General features: G+C 46.7%; 1 protein-coding gene across 9 annotated transcripts in view; it reads right to left on the bottom strand.

The window, feature by feature from the left end:
• Positions 1-18,189, bottom strand: part of LOC111839739 (receptor-type tyrosine-protein phosphatase U-like) — a 79,862-nt gene that overhangs the window by 13,977 nt on the left and 47,696 nt on the right. For 6 of the 9 annotated variants that reach the window (XR_011984914.1, XR_011984915.1, XM_072705504.1 and 3 more), the window contains exons 8-20: positions 17,800-18,117; positions 11,854-11,963; positions 11,207-11,408; positions 8,793-8,895; positions 8,224-8,512; positions 7,056-7,092; positions 5,464-5,602; positions 4,837-5,009; positions 4,331-4,518; positions 4,031-4,103; positions 3,406-3,476; positions 2,823-2,840; positions 318-354 (exon numbers count right to left, since the gene is read on the bottom strand). Coding sequence is in view for 7 of the 9 variants with exons in the window: in XM_072705504.1 (XP_072561605.1) it covers positions 318-354; positions 2,823-2,840; positions 3,406-3,476; positions 4,031-4,103; positions 4,331-4,518; positions 4,837-5,009; positions 5,464-5,602; positions 7,056-7,092; positions 8,224-8,512; positions 8,793-8,895; positions 11,207-11,408; positions 11,854-11,963; positions 17,800-18,117 (1,758 nt within the window). In the remaining 2 variants the exon portion in view is untranslated. The remainder of the gene's footprint in view (positions 1-317; positions 355-2,822; positions 2,841-3,405; positions 3,477-4,030; positions 4,104-4,330; positions 4,519-4,836; positions 5,010-5,463; positions 5,603-7,055; positions 7,093-8,223; positions 8,513-8,792; positions 8,896-11,206; positions 11,409-11,853; positions 11,964-17,799; positions 18,118-18,189) is intronic. The other 3 variants (XM_072705506.1, XM_072705507.1, XM_072705508.1) reach the window with 3 other exon arrangements.

Here is an 18,189-nt window from a genome sequence, read left to right as displayed (position 1 = left end):
CAACAGCCACTCCCATCAGAAAAGTGGTCCAATCAACAATCAACAGCCACACCCACCAGAAAAGTCATCCAACCAATAATCAAAACCTACCAGAAAAGTCATCCAACCAACAATCAAAACCTACCAGAAAAGTCATCCAACCAACAATCAACAGCCACCCCCACCAGAAAGGTCATCCAACCAACAATCAACAGCCACTCCCATCAGAAAAGTGGTCCAATCAACAAGCAACAGCCACACCCACCAATCATGACTCCACATATTAACTACATATATATACACACACACACACAAACAGATGCACAGTTGGACCTCACCCTGCGTAGCGATGAAGTGGTTGGGACGGTGGTAGCCCTGCAGGAAGAGGGAGCAAGAAGTTCCTCAGTGCTGGTTCTGAATGGTCTGTGTTTGTGCAGGTTTCCCCTCCAGTAACCTGTTTGGACTGTTTCACTCCATGAAGCTCCTTTTTTGGCTGGCTGGAGAGGAAGCCAGCCATGTAATGCAAGTCTAAGGCCTGGACTGGGCGTAGACGCATAGCTGCAGGATGGCTTGTCTGCGATGCAGGTCCATTCACTACTGCCAGCAGCTTTGATACTTTAACGGCAGTGGTTAGTTTGCCCATCTGGTCGGGCCCATTATAGGATAATAGAACCTTTTCATATTGGAAGAGCCCCTATCACACCACTCAAATTATTGTTTCTCCAAATGTTCCAATACAATGTTCAGTTTCACAGAAAACAAATTTCCGGTGCCTGAAAAGCATGGTGTTTGTCGATTAACTCAAGGACAGGCTGTTAGCTGGAGGCTGCAGTAGCACCAACAAAATCACCATCTCTGCTGTCATTATGAATGAAGGCTGTAGGCTTCATAACAGACAGGCAGACTGGCTTACCGTCAATCAGCCCTGACTAGAATACAGCATCCATCACCCCATAACCATCATAGCATGATCCAGAGCCGCTGAACGTCTGCTGAGGGGTTTGATACAATGATCAAGACTGCAAGATGGTATGCAGTGACAGCAGACACTGACAGGAGCCCTGAGCAGTCACTACGGGAACAGCATCCCACAGAGGTGGGGATGACAGCAGACACTGACAGAAGCCCTGAGCAGTCACTACGGGAACAGCATCCCACAGAGGTGGGGATGACAGCAGACACAGACAGGAGCCCTGAGCAGTCACTACGGGAATAGCATCCCACAGAGGTGGGGATGACAGCAGTCACAGACAGAAGCCCTGAGCAGTCACTATGGGAACAGCATCCCACAGAGGTGGGGATGACAGCAGACACAGACAGGAGCCCTGAGCAGTCACTACGGGAATAGCATCCCACAGAGGTGGGGATGACAGCAGACACTGACAGGAGCCCTGAGCAGTCACTACGGGAACAGCATCCCACAGAGGTGGGGATGACAGCAGACACAGACAGGAGCCCTGAGCAGTCACTATGGGAACAGCATCCCACAGAGGTGGGGATGACAGCAGACACAGACAGGAGCCCTGAGCAGTCACTACGGGAACAGCATCCCACAGAGGTGGGGATGACAGCAGACACTGACAGGAGCCCTGAGCAGTCACTACGGGAACAGCATCCCACAGAGGTGGGGATGACAGCAGACACTGACAGGAGCCCTGAGCAGTCACTACGGGAACAGCATCCCACAGAGGTGGGGATGACAGCAGACACAGACAGGAGCCCTGAGCAGTCACTACGGGAACAGCATCCCACAGAGGTGGGGATGACAGCAGACACAGACAGGAGCCCTGAGCAGTCACTACGGGAACAGCATCCCACAGAGGTGGGGATGACAGCAGTCACAGACAGAAGCCCTGAGCAGTCACTACGGGAACAGCATCCCACAGAGGTGGGGATGACAGCAGACACAGACAGGAGCCCTGAGCAGTCACTACGGGAACAGCATCCCACAGAGGTGGGGATGACAGCAGACACAGACAGGAGCCCTGAGCAGTCACTACGGGAACAGCATCCCACAGAGGTGGGGATGACAGCAGACACAGACAGGAGCCCTGAGCAGTCACTACGGGAACAGCATCCCACAGAGGTGGGGATGACAGCAGACACAGACAGGAGCCCTGAGCAGTCACTACGGGAACAGCATCCCACAGAGGTGGGGATGACAGCAGACACTTTGTGCTACCTACCCTTTTACATCTCACCTGTTCACAACTTCATTTTAACTCTTTATCTTACAAGTTTTTTAACCTTGAAATAGGTGGGATACATTCAATCGGGGAGTTAATTAATATGTAAAAATTTACTTTATCTACTATACAGATGCACAGTCAGGCGTAAGGACAGCTCAGGATGTAATCACTTGGTTGTTGCATTTACTAGTCACTTTTTTCCTGTATGTTCAGGTTATCATTAGAAACTTGACCACTCTTGGCAAATCTCATCCCTATACCTACATAGCTATAGCATTTATGAATGTGCAGTCATTCCCTATACCTAATGCTCCGAGACTGACCCAGCTCAGGCTAACACCATACAGGTGCATGTCATCCTGAATGAAATGCCAGGGGTACAAGGGCATCGAAGCAGGGACAGAAGGGTGACAGGTGTGGTGCAGGAAACAGGAGCACAATGCAGCATAGTTACAGCACAGCATCAGCACAATGACAGCAGTGACAACACAGTGATGGCACAGTGACAGCACAGCAATAGCACAGTGCAGCACAGCGACAGTACAATGACAGCACAGTGACAGAGCAAGGCACCACAGCGACAGCACACTGATGGCACAGTGACAGCCTAGTGATGGCAGAGCAACAGCACAGTGACGGTAGAACTGTACTTACTTCCCTGTTAATGCGAATCTAAGAGGTCCAAAGGCAAGAGACAATGGAGAGACAGAAGTTGGTTAAAGTGATCACTAGAGGAACAGAGGAGAAGTTTGCCCAAAATGGCACAGGCATGTGATGCACAGACAGGGTCATCCCAGCATGCTTAATGCAGCACAGGGCAGTGTGTGTGTGTGTGTGTGTGTCTGTCTGTCTGTCTGTGTTTGACAAAAGTCACTTTTCTCCTGCACAGAATAGAGTGGATGAATGAAAGAAGCAGCACTGCAGTATGCTCACTGTGTGCTTGGTGTGGTCAGCGCCTGGTCATGTTTAGAGGATGAATGAAAGAAGCAGCACTGCAGTATGCTCACTGTGTGGTTGGTGTGGTCAGCGCCTGGTCATGTTTAGAGGATGAATGAAAGAAGCAGCACTGCAGTATGCTCACTGTGTGCTTGGTGTGGTCAGCGCCAGGTCATGTTTAGAGGATGAATGAAAGAAGCAGCACTGCAGTATGCTCACTGTGTGCTTGGTGTGGTAAACACCAGGTCATGTTTAGATGGCAGCGGGTGCACTGGGGAGGCAAAGAGCACGGCAGACTCACATCAATGTAGTTGGCACCGACACCACCTGTCTCTCCCAGCAGTGAGTGGAGCTTGACACGATGATGGTCATCTGCAGCAGGCCAGCAGGTTGGTACATATTCTCCATGGTCATTCCAAATGAGCACTTTTTCAGTGTTATTAGCCCAGTTCTTGAAAAATGAGTTATGTACCCATATATAATAAAAAAATTATGTTACATTTATTGGGGCGGGGTGCAGTGGTTAGCGCTGCTGCCTCACAACGAGAAGGTCCTGGGTTCGGTCCCAGGTCCTTTCTCTTTGGAGTTTGCACGCTCTCCCTGTGTTCGCGCGGGTTTTCGGCCAGGGCTCCGGTTTCCTCCCATGGTCCAAAAGCGTGCAGGATAGGTTGATTGGTGTGTCTACATTGGCCCTGTATAGTTGTGTGCACCCTGCCGTGTGTTGGCGGCTGCCCAGGGTTGGTTCCCAGGATAGGCTCCGGTTGAACCCAGTTGAGATTGAGTGGTTTCAGAAAATGGATGGATGTTTCATTTATTGATTTTTCAGAACTGGATACATATTATTTGAAAAATTAAACCAAGAGCTCTATGTGTGATGTACAATCTATATGGACTGGAACCAACAGTGAACCAACAGGATGACTTACAGCCCAGGAGACTGTCGTGACAAGCTGTGGTCTTGCCCTTTTTGCTGTGGCCATCCCAGCTGCTGAAGAAACTCTGCAAAGGACAAGTCCCCGTCAAGCTGCCTGTTGAAATCCTTTTGTGGCAGCCATGTGAGGGACCCACTTCAGAAATGCTGCCTTGTATGGTACATAAACGAAAACTAGGGATTGGCTATGAGGATGTGTGTAATAGCCTGTGACCTCCACAGAGGCTGGGCCTCCCTGCCTCTATAATGCCTCCCTGCCTCTGTAATGCCTCCCTGCCCTGCTGGGCCTCCTCACCTCATACTCCTGCTTGAAGCCATAGCCCTCAGCTGTCTTCATCTGGCTGATGTGCTGCAGGAGGTCAGCCACGCGCACAGCAGGACGCAGCTGTCCCTTGGGGTACAGGGATCCCATATGTGCTCCCAGTTGCTGTGGAGACCGCCCCAGCAAGCTGCTGGACTCGTTCATCGAGTGGCGATGCTCCTCTGTTTACAAAACAATCAGAAAGTCAGACAGACAATCATGTATCTTTAAACCTTATGAGATCAGAATGTAGGCAGGGCAAGAGTCTGTCACATAAGAGCAGCATGAGGCTTCTGCGTAGGGCTTTAGAATGTGGCTGCAGCCTGGGGGTTCAGTGTGTCGCTGCAATGTAGGTCTTCAGAGAGTGGCTACAGCCTGGGACTGCAATGTAGAGCTTCAAAGTGTGGCTGCAACCTGGGACTTCAGCATGTGGCTACAGCATTTGGCTTGAGCAGCGTGCTTAGTGATGGTATGTAGCTTCTGTGGAAGCTGTTGCTTACTGCGAGCTGCACAGCTGTGTCCATGCAAGAAGGCCTCCTGCAGCCTGCCATTTTCCAGCGCACTCTGCTCCATGCCTGGGGCATTCTTCTCCTGGGAGCTCTGCCGTGCCTTGTCTTGTGGTTTCTCCAATCGTTTGCACATAGGGACCTTGTGGACAGCTGCCTCTACCCTGCTGTAGTGGAGCAGGTAAGGACGAATGCAAAAAAAAAAGACTTTTTCATGCTGCTTCTTCAAATTCAGGCTCACAGCTGTCTGCCTCAACTGGAAGGAGAACTGAGGTACGTCCCTTTGGGTTTGGGGGTGAAGCCCCTATTCAGAGAGGTCACGTGACCCTGAACTACAGGAAATCCTACCTGATCCACTGTCACCCCTGGAGCCCAGCCTTGCTCTCTGAGTGTAACTCCATGAGTAATTAAATTACATGTTTAATTAATGAAGTTAATCTCAGAGTCGGCAATATCTTTCGAATGCAGCCGCAGAAAAGGTCACTGGCTTCTCCACTGAATGACTAAAAGCTCTCTTTTGTGCAGTGCAGGCAGCAGGCTGGGGGCAGGGAGGCAGCCTGGGCAGAGGTACCAGCTCCTACATCCCCCTCCCCACTCATCCAGCAGCCCAGACTGGCTTACCGCTTCTTGATTAGGATGACAACGAGCCCCAGCAGAGAGGTGAGGAGCAGCAGCCCTCCAGCACAGGAAGCAACGATGAGTCCCATCTCTTCAGCGTGCTGAGACACCTCCAGGGCCTGCCTGTGATCCTTACAGGCTGCTGGGCACAGAAAGAGAGGGAGAGCACGTCAACATGGACATACAGTCACTGAGAGAGAGACAGAGAGCACATGAACATGGAAATACAGACATCAAGAAAGCAGTAGGCTTGGATACGCATACACACAGACACACAGGGGCCTGAACACAGAGCGACCCTGGTGCAGAGCCCTAGTTCAGAGAGCTGGAGGCATGGCAGTGTCCACGCCTGGAGACAGAGGCAGGCTCAGCCCCATTCAGAACCGAGGCAGCTGCCAGACATCAGAGGCAGCAACTGCTGCCGTTCAGCATTTGTGCGTCAGAACAGCCACTTAGTCCAAGCAGCCGGGACAGCTTGGCAGAACCAAAACCATAATCCCTCGGCATCGATGCAAGTCCACTGTTTAACAGCTTTCATTTGTCACACACACATTAGTCCAGTTTCTAACCCTTCTGTCAAGCCTTAAAGTAAAGCATGAAATTTCTTCTCAGGTTAAGTTGTGCTACTTCCAGCATCCCTTAAGCTCTGTTTAGGAGACAGGACAGAAAGAACGATATTATTATGTTCTGAATGGGCATCAATGAAGTATCCCTCCCACCCACAGTCCTGCGGCATGCACACAAGAATCTCTGTGGATGAAGGTGAAGCAGGCTCCTTGCGATACTTCCTGAGCCTGCTGTTACATGTATCTCCATGGATGATAGTGAAGCAGACTCCATGCTATATTTCTTGAGCGTGCCGACATAAGTATCTCCACGGATGCCAGTGAAGCAGGCTCCTTCCAATACGTCCTAAGTGTGCTAACACGAGTATCTCTGTGAATCACGGTGAAGCAGGCTCCATGTGATACTTCCTGAGTGTGCTAACACGAGTATCTCTGTGGATCATAGTGAAGCAGGACTTCATTATATTTCCTGAGTGTGGGTACCCAGAACAGACTCCTCTCCATTCTCGCTGTAACTTAAAGCCGTAATGAGGGAGCAACAACTTAAGGGACAGGAGTGTTACACAAATCTAAAAAACCCAGCACACTCATTCTGGGACATTCAAAGTCAAAGTCAGTAACTGCACCAATACACCCAGGCCATACAGGACAGCCCCTCATCCATTATGGACTGTGACTTATCTGGGATAGCTGATGAGACATTGACAGTCTCGGAACATAACTAGCTATGTAAGTGGAATGCGTTCTTCCAGAATAACCACAGTTCTACGAGCAGCTTGTTGTAGGTTTGAGTTTCTGCTCCCACTTCCAAATTCCACCCTCTCTACTTCATTAATCTTCCCTTTGAACCAAAAAGCTGTCCACACTGAGAATCCCCCAGAGCACTGGAAACTCCCAGGTATACCCCCTCCCCCCCACCCCACCCCCAGCTCCTGGTGATTTAAGTCTCAGTCCAGCTTTGATATATACTTGATGAAGCAAGAAATCTCTCTAGATTTGATGAGTGAAATCAAAGGGGCATCCAATTACCTTTCCTTGCGATACGAATACAGTTGATCCGCATCTCCTGAAAGAAAACAAGCATGTTAGTGAGAACCTTTTGGCAATATTGCTAATCAGCACTTATGTCCATTTATGGTATCAATAGGCCTCATTCACCATGCAACCTGTGAGCCCAGCTTACAATCTCTGTCATGAAGTGGCATCGCTGGACCTCAGATATTACCCATAAAGAGGCAAGAAACTCAATGTTTCGTCTAACTTGGCTCTACAGATTTTCATTCAATTGATTAATTATGATATAGTGACTTCAAAAGAAATGATGACGCTAGAGTTTCGTTTCCTCCAAAGCTTGTACGGGGGAAAGAGTGGCTCCATAATCTTTCATTCATCCAACCAGCACAATACTGAGAGCACACAGACACAGACATACATGCAGACACACACAAACACACACACAGACACAGACACACATGCAGACAAACACAAACACACACACAGACACAAAGACACACACACATACACAGACACGCAGACACACACAGACACAAAGACACACACACATACACAGACACGCAGACACACACAGACACACACGCGCCCAAACACATGCATACACACAGACACGCACACACACATACAGAACGTTTTAAATACATTTGCGAAAGCACTTCTTCTTTACACACTGAAACGCACACACACACAGACACACACGCGCGCACGCGTACACACATACACGCAGACACACACATGCATTTTCAGAAACAATTAGCACTAGTCAAAAACACTACACAGAACAGAGTGTTAATGAGATGCATAAATAACGAATATATAACTGGCAAAACACATAGAACACGTTATTGAGGAGACTGCAGGGCTGCTGTGTGTGTGTAGGTGTATGTGTGTGTGGGGGCGAAACATCTTGGGACCACAGAAATCCAGATGCTTCTTTCTGTAAGAACATCCTTGTTTGTTTGCCAACAACGCCCCCCACTACAGTCATGTATCAAACAGGTAGCTCCCCATGTTATTTTCTTAGCGGAAGAGGTCGGAGATCCCTCATCTACAGAATTTCTGGATGTTTGCCGTCTCATTAGCTCCTAGCTCTAAAACAGGGACTCTGCATCAAGATTTCAAAAGCTACCATTTCTTTACGCCGGTGTAATGCAGCAGAAACGGAGCAGGAGCTGCAGCTTACCCCTTTAAAATGACTGATAGCCTGGAAGTAGATGGCGTAACTCTTCCTGGGATCGAGTGGAGTGTTCCAGCAGCCATTGTAGGTGCGGTTGTCACCGACGGTGAAGGGCGTAGCCTCAGGCAGGCTGCTGGGAGGCAGCTCTGCACTGCAGTAGGCTCCGCCCCCCAAAGTCAGGGTGGGCGTGGGAAAGCACTCCTGCTTACTCAGCTCTCTCTTCACCTGCCTGGAGCTCTCTTCATCTTCCTCATCCCCCTGCTCCTCTTCCTGCTCAACCACAACCTGGTAGGTGCTAGAGAAAAGCAGTGAGAAATCAGTGAGTACAGCAGCCGTGTAACTGTGGAGTAACGTTTCAGCCAGGGCTGCAGCTAGCAGATACCGCCGCAAGTTACAGGCTCTGTGTGTCCAGGTACTCGCTGTGTGACTGCGGTCACCTGCAGGGGGCGTGTGGCAGCAAGGTGACCAGCATTTAAACGAATACACAAGGCAAGCAGCAGGAGCCCCAGCGCTACCTGTATTATTAAGAGGAGTGCAGGTGTGTTAGGGTGTGTGCAGGCAGAGCAGCCGCCTACCTGATGGGGGCTCCCCTGGCCTGGGCCGGCCGCAGGAGCACAGTGACGGTGCTCTCCGTCTCAGCCAGCAAGGCCGGTGCATCCTCGTAGTCAAAGGCCGGGGCTGAGGGGTCGCAAGCCGGGGCAGAGAGACATCAGAGAGCACCTCCTGCACCCAAAGCCTGGAACATCCCATTATGGAAAAGGAACACTCTGCTGCCATGGTTACAGTGGTGCAGAACACTGGCCAGTTAGAGATGACCGAGGAGGGGCAAACACTCAGCAGGACTGGCAGTCCTGGAGATGGCAACGGAGGAAGGGAGGGCAGCTGGACAATCAGCCAATCGGTGCCTTATTACAATTTGTATCCTGCATATCTAATGCAATGCTTCCTCTCATCATTTCAGCAGCTCAACATAACATATGGCTGGAGCAAACCGGGCTGCAGCAGCTCTCTCTGCCAGCCACACTCACTCCCCAGCAAAGGCTGCTGTCCCCAAAGCCAAAGACATTAGAGCTGTACACCATTTAGCGACTTGTGGCATGATTTTCAATTCCGGTCCTGAGGCAACTTTGCATATTATGCTTTTTGCTGGAACCAAGTGCCTAATTAATTACAGATGATTGAGCTGTTAATTAAATTCAGACTGTAAGCTGACATTTCTAAATTTGTTATGAGAATTTTTTATAATTAATGAGTTGTAACCCGTGTCGGAGATGTGAATATATTTAAATACAGTTTTTCTTCATATATTTATGTTTCCTATAATAAAATTTTTGTCATCTGCGTGACATCTGGATCTGGGCAATAATATGAAGTTCTGAGTGAAGACCAGTTTAAATAAAGGTCCGGGAAACCTTGACTTATAAGATAAAAGAGGAGCAATCAGTATTTAAATGAACCAGACTGTCCCGTGTGACATGGAACTGCACAGCCCTGTAGTCTGTCTTCCACTTGTCATGGGACCAAAGCAGCATCAGACTGCTCTGTGAAAGCAGCACAGACGGGAGCAGAGTTTCAGCAGTGGTGCACGAGAATCCCAGAGCACTGAAAACCCAAGACAGCAACAATAGAGTAGAAGACGAATTTGCATCCAGCATAATTGCCAGTACTGCATGTGTCTCAGTAAGACAGTGTGACTTTCTGTTTAAAACATAAGGCATTTGTTTTAAGTTTGTCTCCGGGGGTGTTCCTGAGTACTAGGGGTAAAATTCTACTGAATGCTATTCTTGGAGAAGGAATCCTTTAAAAGCATGTTATTCTTTGAAACATTTTGACACATGCAGGAGCACACATTCATACACGCACATAGACATGGCACTCAGATACAGATATATACAAACATATATGACATCTACACACCAACTCAAGCACACCTACTAGTGGTTCTTGCCCGCAGTTAGAGAACAAGACAGGGCAATGTGGAAAAATGTTAAGCATATTTCTGCATTTGCCCAATCTATCTGATTTAACATAAATTTCAGATGCATCAAATTCATGTAAAACTTATTCCCAAAATATACATGATGCACTTTGTTCAAAGCTCACTCAACACTGCAGCACTTCAAATCCTTGCGCTCACAGATTGTATGCCAAGATTTCAAGCGTCAATCTTACATCATGACAAAGGAAAAACAAAACTCTCGAATCTCTGTTTAATTCCACCAGCACACCCACACAAAAAGCATATGACACAAGAGGAGCTATTCACAGCCCATGAAAAGCCACCTGACAGCTACACAAATGATTTCACTATCACACTTAAATAGACAAAAAAAAAAACAAAGCAGCTCATGGGAATGTTCCTATGATTTTAAGGAATATTCCCTAAAAGGTGAGATTTGGAATGAGACAAGTCCCCTTGTGTCCCTTGAATTTTCTGGAACTTTGCCATATTTTTCTAGTCCAGTTCCTATGTAACAGCCTAACTAGCAGATGATTTCTGAGATTCAGGTCGAAGGCTTCTGAGAAGTACACAACACTGAAAGTATATCAAATTCGGAAGAATGTTTATATATATCAGATAATCTGGGAAAATATTTTATCGGCTCACACTTAATGTGAAACTCACTTAATCCACTATAGTGGATCGAACTCAAAAATTCAAACTATAAACAAAATGCGAAACCCAAGCCAAGTCAAGCTAAGCAAATCCAAAACCAGACACAGCCCAAAGCCAAACGCTAAACCAAGCAATTCCAGAAGCAGACACAGCCCAAAGCCAAACACTAAGTCAAGCAAATTCAAAACCAAACACACCCCAAAGCCAAACGCTAAGCCGAGCAATTCCAAAACCAAACACAGCCCAAAGCCAAACGCTAAGCCAAGCTAATCCAAAATGAAACAAACACAACCCAAAGCCAAAAGCTAAACCAGACTGAGACAAGCCCACCCATATGAACAGGCAGAGGAGAGCTTAGGCAGAGCCCCTCACCTGAGATGTTGGTGGTGATTTCGGTGAGTGCTGTGAGTCCGAAACCCTTGGCAGTTTGAGCACGTACAGAAACCAAGTATGTGGTCCCAGGCTGCAGGCTGGAGAACACGTGGTAGGTCTCGTTGCGGAGTTTGGACACGACGCGCCGAGGGCCTGGCACGTTGATACCTGGATCCGACGATTCAATGCTCTGGTAGCTGATCTGCCAAAGGAAAGCAGACTGTCATGGCTGCAGAACACATCAGCTCAGGGGAGTAGGCCTCACAAGTGTGCATGTCCTGCTGAAAGTAGGACCCCTGCCAAGCTGGTATGAGCTGGCTTTGACTACAGGCCTCTGCTCCTCCACAGTGCTACCTGAACATTTCTCTCATGGCCTCCACCCTCGCCAGGCTTCACTCTCCTACTGTCCCTCACTCTTCCCCTCCCTTCCAGCCCCCTGCCCATTTCCTGAAGACCTCCAGCATCTTCTATTTTTTTTCAGTTCCCAAAGCAGTACAATAGGGAAAGCTCAGCTCTTCATCGACTACATCAGTGCTCAATGGAGAAAGACAAGGGCACAATGCTTACTTCAGTCTACAGGCTGACAGCTCGGGGTTGGATGCCTGCTTCTTTAAATAGCACTGACTGATGACACTTGGAGGACCTACCTCATACTGAGTGATAAGACCATTGGGCTCCACAGGCTCCTCCCACTTGAGGAAGACCATGTCATCCAAAGGGGTGAATGTCAGTGACTCTGTGGCAATGACCCCAGGGACTGTGGGAGGAAAGGAGGATTGTGTGACCTCTGCTGTCAATCTCATTAACATTCAACACCACAGCAGAAGGTGAGCAGGACAGGCACTGAGATAAGGAGAGATCTGCATTTCAGGTCTGTAACAGACAAAAGCTTTTGTATGAAGTCATACTTCCTGCCGTCCACTTGCTTAGACGCAAAGCAGACAAGCCCTAAGCAACCCCTTGGGACTCAAGTTGTCCCAGTCAGAAGCAGCAGGGACCAATTACTCTGTTATTGTCTATTTACTGGGGGTTTATCATTACTGGAAAAGTGGGGATTGGCTGAGAATGAAGCAAATCTAAAGACCTCTCAACGCCCTACCGAGCGGTCTGTCAGAAACTGAGCACAAGGATGCTGGGCACTCAGTGAGGCACCTCACCCTCCCCCAACCAGCTCAATAAAAGTTATGGTACAAAGGATTGCTGTGGTTTCTAAAGAGCAATAGTCCCTTATCTTCCTCTTGCCCCTCTGCATGTCTTCCTCTCTCTGCCTCCCCCAGTCTCTTCTCCTTTTTCCCCTTCCATCTTATCTGCTCTCAATCGTTTTCATCAAAACATTGATCTATTATCACCTGTTTTTAATCTAGAAGCATCCACATCGAACTGCACTCAATGCAATGCCTGCAATAAAAATGATGCATACGAAAAGAGGCAAATTATCTCAAATGATTGACTGGTGGCAAACAGTTATAAAGCCCCCAGCAGTAAGACTGTCTGCTGGGTTACATTCTGAGTCACGTCCTGCTGGGAGGAACCACTAAAGTGACCTAGTGTTAACAGATGGTTATTTTGCATTAGATTTCATTTAGTGTTGTTCCATCCTTCATTTACAGTGGATATAAAAAGTTTACACACCCTTAATAAAATTGCACATTTTTCTGATTCATAAATGATGTCAGACATTTTCCATCATTATTGTGACTTTGCAGCCAACAAAATTTAAGAGAAAAACAGATGAAGAATAGGGCAAAAACTGAAATAAAAACACCCCAATTGCAAAAATATGAACAGCCCCCACTTAGTACAACATGGAAGCACATTGGAACGTACAGTATTGCAGCATTGTCTGGGAACAATAAGCATCGTCAGCTTTGCACATGTGGACTTCACATTTTGCCCACTCTGTTTATGCTCCCTCATATTGCCAGGGGACCTGCTGGGCATGGCCTTCATTAGATCATTCCTCAGGTTTTCAGTAGGACCAAGGTCAGACTGGGCCATTTTAGGACTTTGATCTTCCTTTTCTGAAACCTTTCCTTAGTTGACTTGAACATATGCTTTAGGTCATTATCATGTTGGATGGTGAAATTCCTCCTCACCAGCTTCCAAAGGCCAGCAGGATTTTTGATCCATAATATCTTGAGATTATCTTTATCCCACCTATCATTACTAAAGTCTGTATCCCAGACAAAGAGAAGCAGCCCCAAAGCCTGACGTTGCCCCCATGATGCTTCGTGGAAACTATGGTATTCTTCAGACGATAAGCTGTCTTGTCTTCGTGCGAAACACAACTCTTAGAATTAAGGCCAAAAATGTCAACCTTTTTCTCATGAGATCATAACACAAACCCACAAGGGATGGAGTGATTCAATGTACCTTTTGAAAATGTAGGCAGGCTTGAGTGTTGTTTTGTGAGATATGGCTTTTGTCTTGCCACCACACACCACATGTGCAAAGCCTAGACATGTGCAAAGGAATGACAACTACCTGCCATAAATTCCTGCAGCCCCTTTCATGCTGCTGTGGCCATCTAGTTGCTTCCCTGGTAAGTTTCTCCTTGTCCTTTCTTTCAGCAGCTGTGGAGGTTTGATCTGATCTTGCTAATGTCTCTGTGGGGCCACATTTTCTCCACTCAATAATAGTCTTCAGCTTTCCATGGGACCTCTCAAGGCTCTGACATTCCTTTACAGCCCTCTCCTGATCGATACCTCTAAAAGATAAGATTCTGTAGGTGTATTGTCAGTTCAAGTGTTACAGCAGAGGTGGCCAATCTTATCCAGAAAGGGCCGCTGTGTATGTGGCTTTTCACTGCAGCTCCCTAACTGATTACTAATTAGAGGACTGATTAGCTGAGTCCTCCTCACACCTGGGTTTGAACAGCTGACCTAATAGTTATCCCTAAAACCTGCATACATACTTTGAGTAGAAGATTGGCCACCCATGTGTTAAAGGGGTTGATTTATACCTAGGAATCAATTTAAAAAAATTAACTAATTAACCACACAGTTTCCTAAGATAATTATGTATGATTAATCGTGAATATAAAAACTTAGAATCATGAACATTTATAGATTGAATCCCAAAATTTGAGTAGAATTAACACAAAGGGGATTACATGGGTAATTGTTTATTATTATTATTATTATTATTATTATTACACATTACAGTTCTCTAATTTTTAAAATTAGTTTAAAGTCAACTCATACAACTTCTCTGTCTAAACTGCCAATTTTACCTCTAGGGTAGTTAATCAGTTTTGTTTTGTTACCATGTATTTCTGTAATAAATAAAAGTATTACATCAAATCTAGGGCAAGAATTACAGAGATTATGAAAAAAAAAAACAACAAAACAAAAAACTGAGCAAAAAAATATACATCTTATAAAAATTGATTGTTAATTGTGAGCTACATGAAATAATGTTGAAAGCTTTATAAACATACAGTGGTACCTCAGTACTCAAACTCATTCGACCTCGAATTTCTTAAAAGTCGAACCAGCCAGTTTGAAAAAAAATTACCTAGAACTCGATCTGAATCTCAGAAGTCGAACCTTGAACGCCAACCTAAGATAATTTGTACGCACGGGGAAATTAGTCACGCGGCACGTCTCTCAGCGGAAACAAAGGGTTCCAAGCAGGTTTTCTCTGATAGGTAAGTTTATTCTCAGTCTTCGTCCAATGAGCAGTTGTGCTGGGGTAAATCCACACTCTCTGCAGGCTGTGTGGTTTCAGTGGTTCTGCTGCATTATTTGGTTGGTAAGATTGACATATTGCACAGTCACCTCAGTTGTAACATCATGGTTAATCCTGCACCAGTACATTATGACATAGGCTCTCTTCCTGCATTTCTCAATTCCAAGATGTCCTTCATGAACTTTCTTCATGAAGCATTTCTCTGTGTCTTTGGTATGACAATTTTATTTCCTTTGTAGGTAATGTTGTCAACTACTGTCAATTCAGCTCTGCTGTTCCAGTATTCTATGACATCTGCTGTGCAGTGCTTTTCTGATTTGGCCACCCTTCCAATATTATTTGTTTCAGTCTGTTCAACGCTGTGTCCTTTGCAGTCTCAGCTAGTATATAGTTCATATTTGAATTTGAAACTAGTAATGATTCAGTGACCAGATTTGTGTAGACTTCAACATCTTGCTCTGTACTTGAACCGCCTTGCTCTTTTGAATCAGCTGCCCGAGAAAGTGCGTGTGCAGTGTACATCATTTTCCCCTTGATATATGTGACATCCAGGGAATAACGCTGCATTTTATCATTTGTTGTATCGGAAATGGACAATCACTGAGTGGCTTCTCAAATAATGCAATCAAAGGTTTGTGGTCTGTCTGTACTCCAGCTAGCAGATCTGCTACAAACTATAAATATTTCACATGCATATAGGATACTGCACAATTCTTTTTAATTTGTGAATAGCATATTTCAGAGTCTGTCGTGGACCTAGACATGTACAGCATGCCCCTGGACGCCAGTTGCCATTGTACTTTTGCAAAAGAGCTGCACCAAGTCCACTCTAAGATGCATTTGATGAAATTTTTATTGGTCTTGCAAGATCATAGAATTTAAGATCTGGTTCCTTTATGAGCTGCTTTTCTTAACAGACTGCTAATTTGTGTTCATGATTCCATTCCCAATCAATTTTCTTTCCCGCCATTATTTCTGATACATTTGGTATAAACTTTCCCAAATAATTCATCATTCCAAGAAATCTCTGAATGTCTTTTATAGACTGTGTCCTCTGCATGTTCTCCATTACAGAAATCTTTCTGGGATCAGGATAAATACCCTTGCTGCTTACATTTGACCTACAAATGTCAACTCTGTCACCCCTAGCTGGCCCTTTTCTTTATTTTATTTCAGATTCACTTTTTGGATTGCTTCCAAGACTTTTCTCAATCTGCAATCATGTTCTTCTTTAGAACTTCCCCAAATGATTTCATCATCCATTAGTGTGTCTACTCCCTCCAGGTGCTCATAGATCACATTTATCATTTCATGGTACACCCTCTGGAGCTGAAGCAAACCCAAATGGTAATCAGAGGAACATGTACACGCCAAAAGGAGTATTGAATGTGTATAATATAGAACTGGCTTCATCCACCTTCAACAGCCAAAATCCTGAAGATGCATCCATCTTGCTGAAATATTTGGCATTTCCAAATTGTGACATGATATGTTCTCTTGTTGGTAGTTAAAATTTTTCAAACTTTATTGGCAACTGTTATAGCTACAAAGGGGGGACCAACTCCACATTGATGCCTATGGATTTAGAATATGATGTCATTAAAGTTCCTGCAGGTGCAATGGCTAGGTGTCCAAATACTTTTGTCCATGTAGTGCAAATTCAGCAGCCAACTTCACAGGAGTTTTACTTTGCGTTGCACCAGCGCTGCTCGCAATCTCTACTAGGCATAAACAACTGTGACTGTAATGTGACAATGTGTCAAGACTTAAAAATTATGCAACCAGTGAGTTGTAGGTGAGGTCACGTTAGGTTGGGGAGCATGCACCGGTGCAGCGCATTGCTGCACCCACCACATGAAAGAACACCTCAGGATCCAGGTTGGCAAACCCCCCCCCAGGCCGACACGTGGTCCAGTCCCACCCTCCGGAAATGTCCCTCTATCTGCCACAGTCAGGTGTCACATGGCCATCCCCTTGGCCTGGTCCAGCCGCTTGGGTCCTCAGCAATGAGGATCCCGCGAGCCGGATCACCCTCAGGGAAATGCGCCACATGGCTGTAGTGCCATAACTGACGCTCCCTCACAATGCAGGTAATGTGCCTCATTCAGGACTCCCTGATCAACCCCTTGCTCGACAAAGTCAAACCAGCGGTACCCAAGGATTCTTTGAACAGACACAGTACCAAAGGAGTCCAGTCTTCATCTCAGGTCATTTGATAACGTCCATGTCTCACAGCCATACAGCGAAACAGGGAGCACCAGGATTCAAAAGACTTGGAAGCACCACACACCCCTTTCCAGTGACCTCATGACCCCCAAAGCTCTCCTAATCCGTCTACTGACTTCATATGAAGAGTCACCAGAGACAAAAATGCCACTGATGAGGTAAGTGAACCACTCAGCGCGGTCGAGATTCTCTCCGCAGACAGACACACTGCTGATGGCTGTGACCAAGAGGTCATTAAAGGCCTGGATCCTGGTTTTTATCCAGGATACTTGCAAGCCCAGACATTCTTCAGAGACTCCTCACTCAGTCTCTCGAGAGCCCCGATCATTGACTCTACGAAGATCACAGCATCGTTGGCAAAGTCAAGATCAGTGAGTTGTAGGTTTACAATATATTTTTACCTTTAATTTTGTAGGTTGCAAGGGCAGATTAAAGATGTCTGACATTGTTTATCTTGACCTCTGGCTTTGCATCACAAAACCTGCAATTCCGATAAGGGTGTGTAGACTTTTTATATGAACTGTATTGAAGAAATATGTACAACTTAGCTTTTCTGTTAAACTATGCATAACTAAAAGGTCAAAAATAGAACACATAACAAAAACATATATTTGCAGAGCTACACAGCAGCAATCTGCGGGGGGCTCTACTGACAGCGACACGGATGCCCGCCTCACCGTCCTCCTCCGTCTGAAAGGTGACCTCCCGTCCCTCCTTGCTGCCCTCAGGGTTGGTGAGTGCCAGGCGCACATGCACGGGCCGAAAGGGCGGCAAGTCACGCAGGGTGAGCCGCGAGGCATCCTGCTCCACGGTCAGGCACTCACGCACTGTGGCGTTCTGCACGCCACCGCCCCCCGCTGTGTAATAGTGGTAACACAGCGATACAGTGTAACTGTGGCATCTGGTTAGGTTGTATCCCAGGGGCTCCCACTGCAAGGTCAGCTGGCGGGACTGGATCTCGGTGGCCCGCAAGTCTCGGATAGCACGCATGGGCTCTGTGGGAAGACAGCGGGAGGGAAAAGGAAGGAGGGATGGGAGAAAGGGGGACAATGAGGGGGACAGAGAAG

The sequence above is a fragment of the Paramormyrops kingsleyae genome, chromosome 23 (genome assembly GCF_048594095.1).
Source record: "Paramormyrops kingsleyae isolate MSU_618 chromosome 23, PKINGS_0.4, whole genome shotgun sequence".
Taxonomy (NCBI): Eukaryota; Metazoa; Chordata; class Actinopteri; order Osteoglossiformes; family Mormyridae; genus Paramormyrops; species Paramormyrops kingsleyae.
This window is presented reverse-complemented; position numbering and strand designations above follow the sequence as displayed.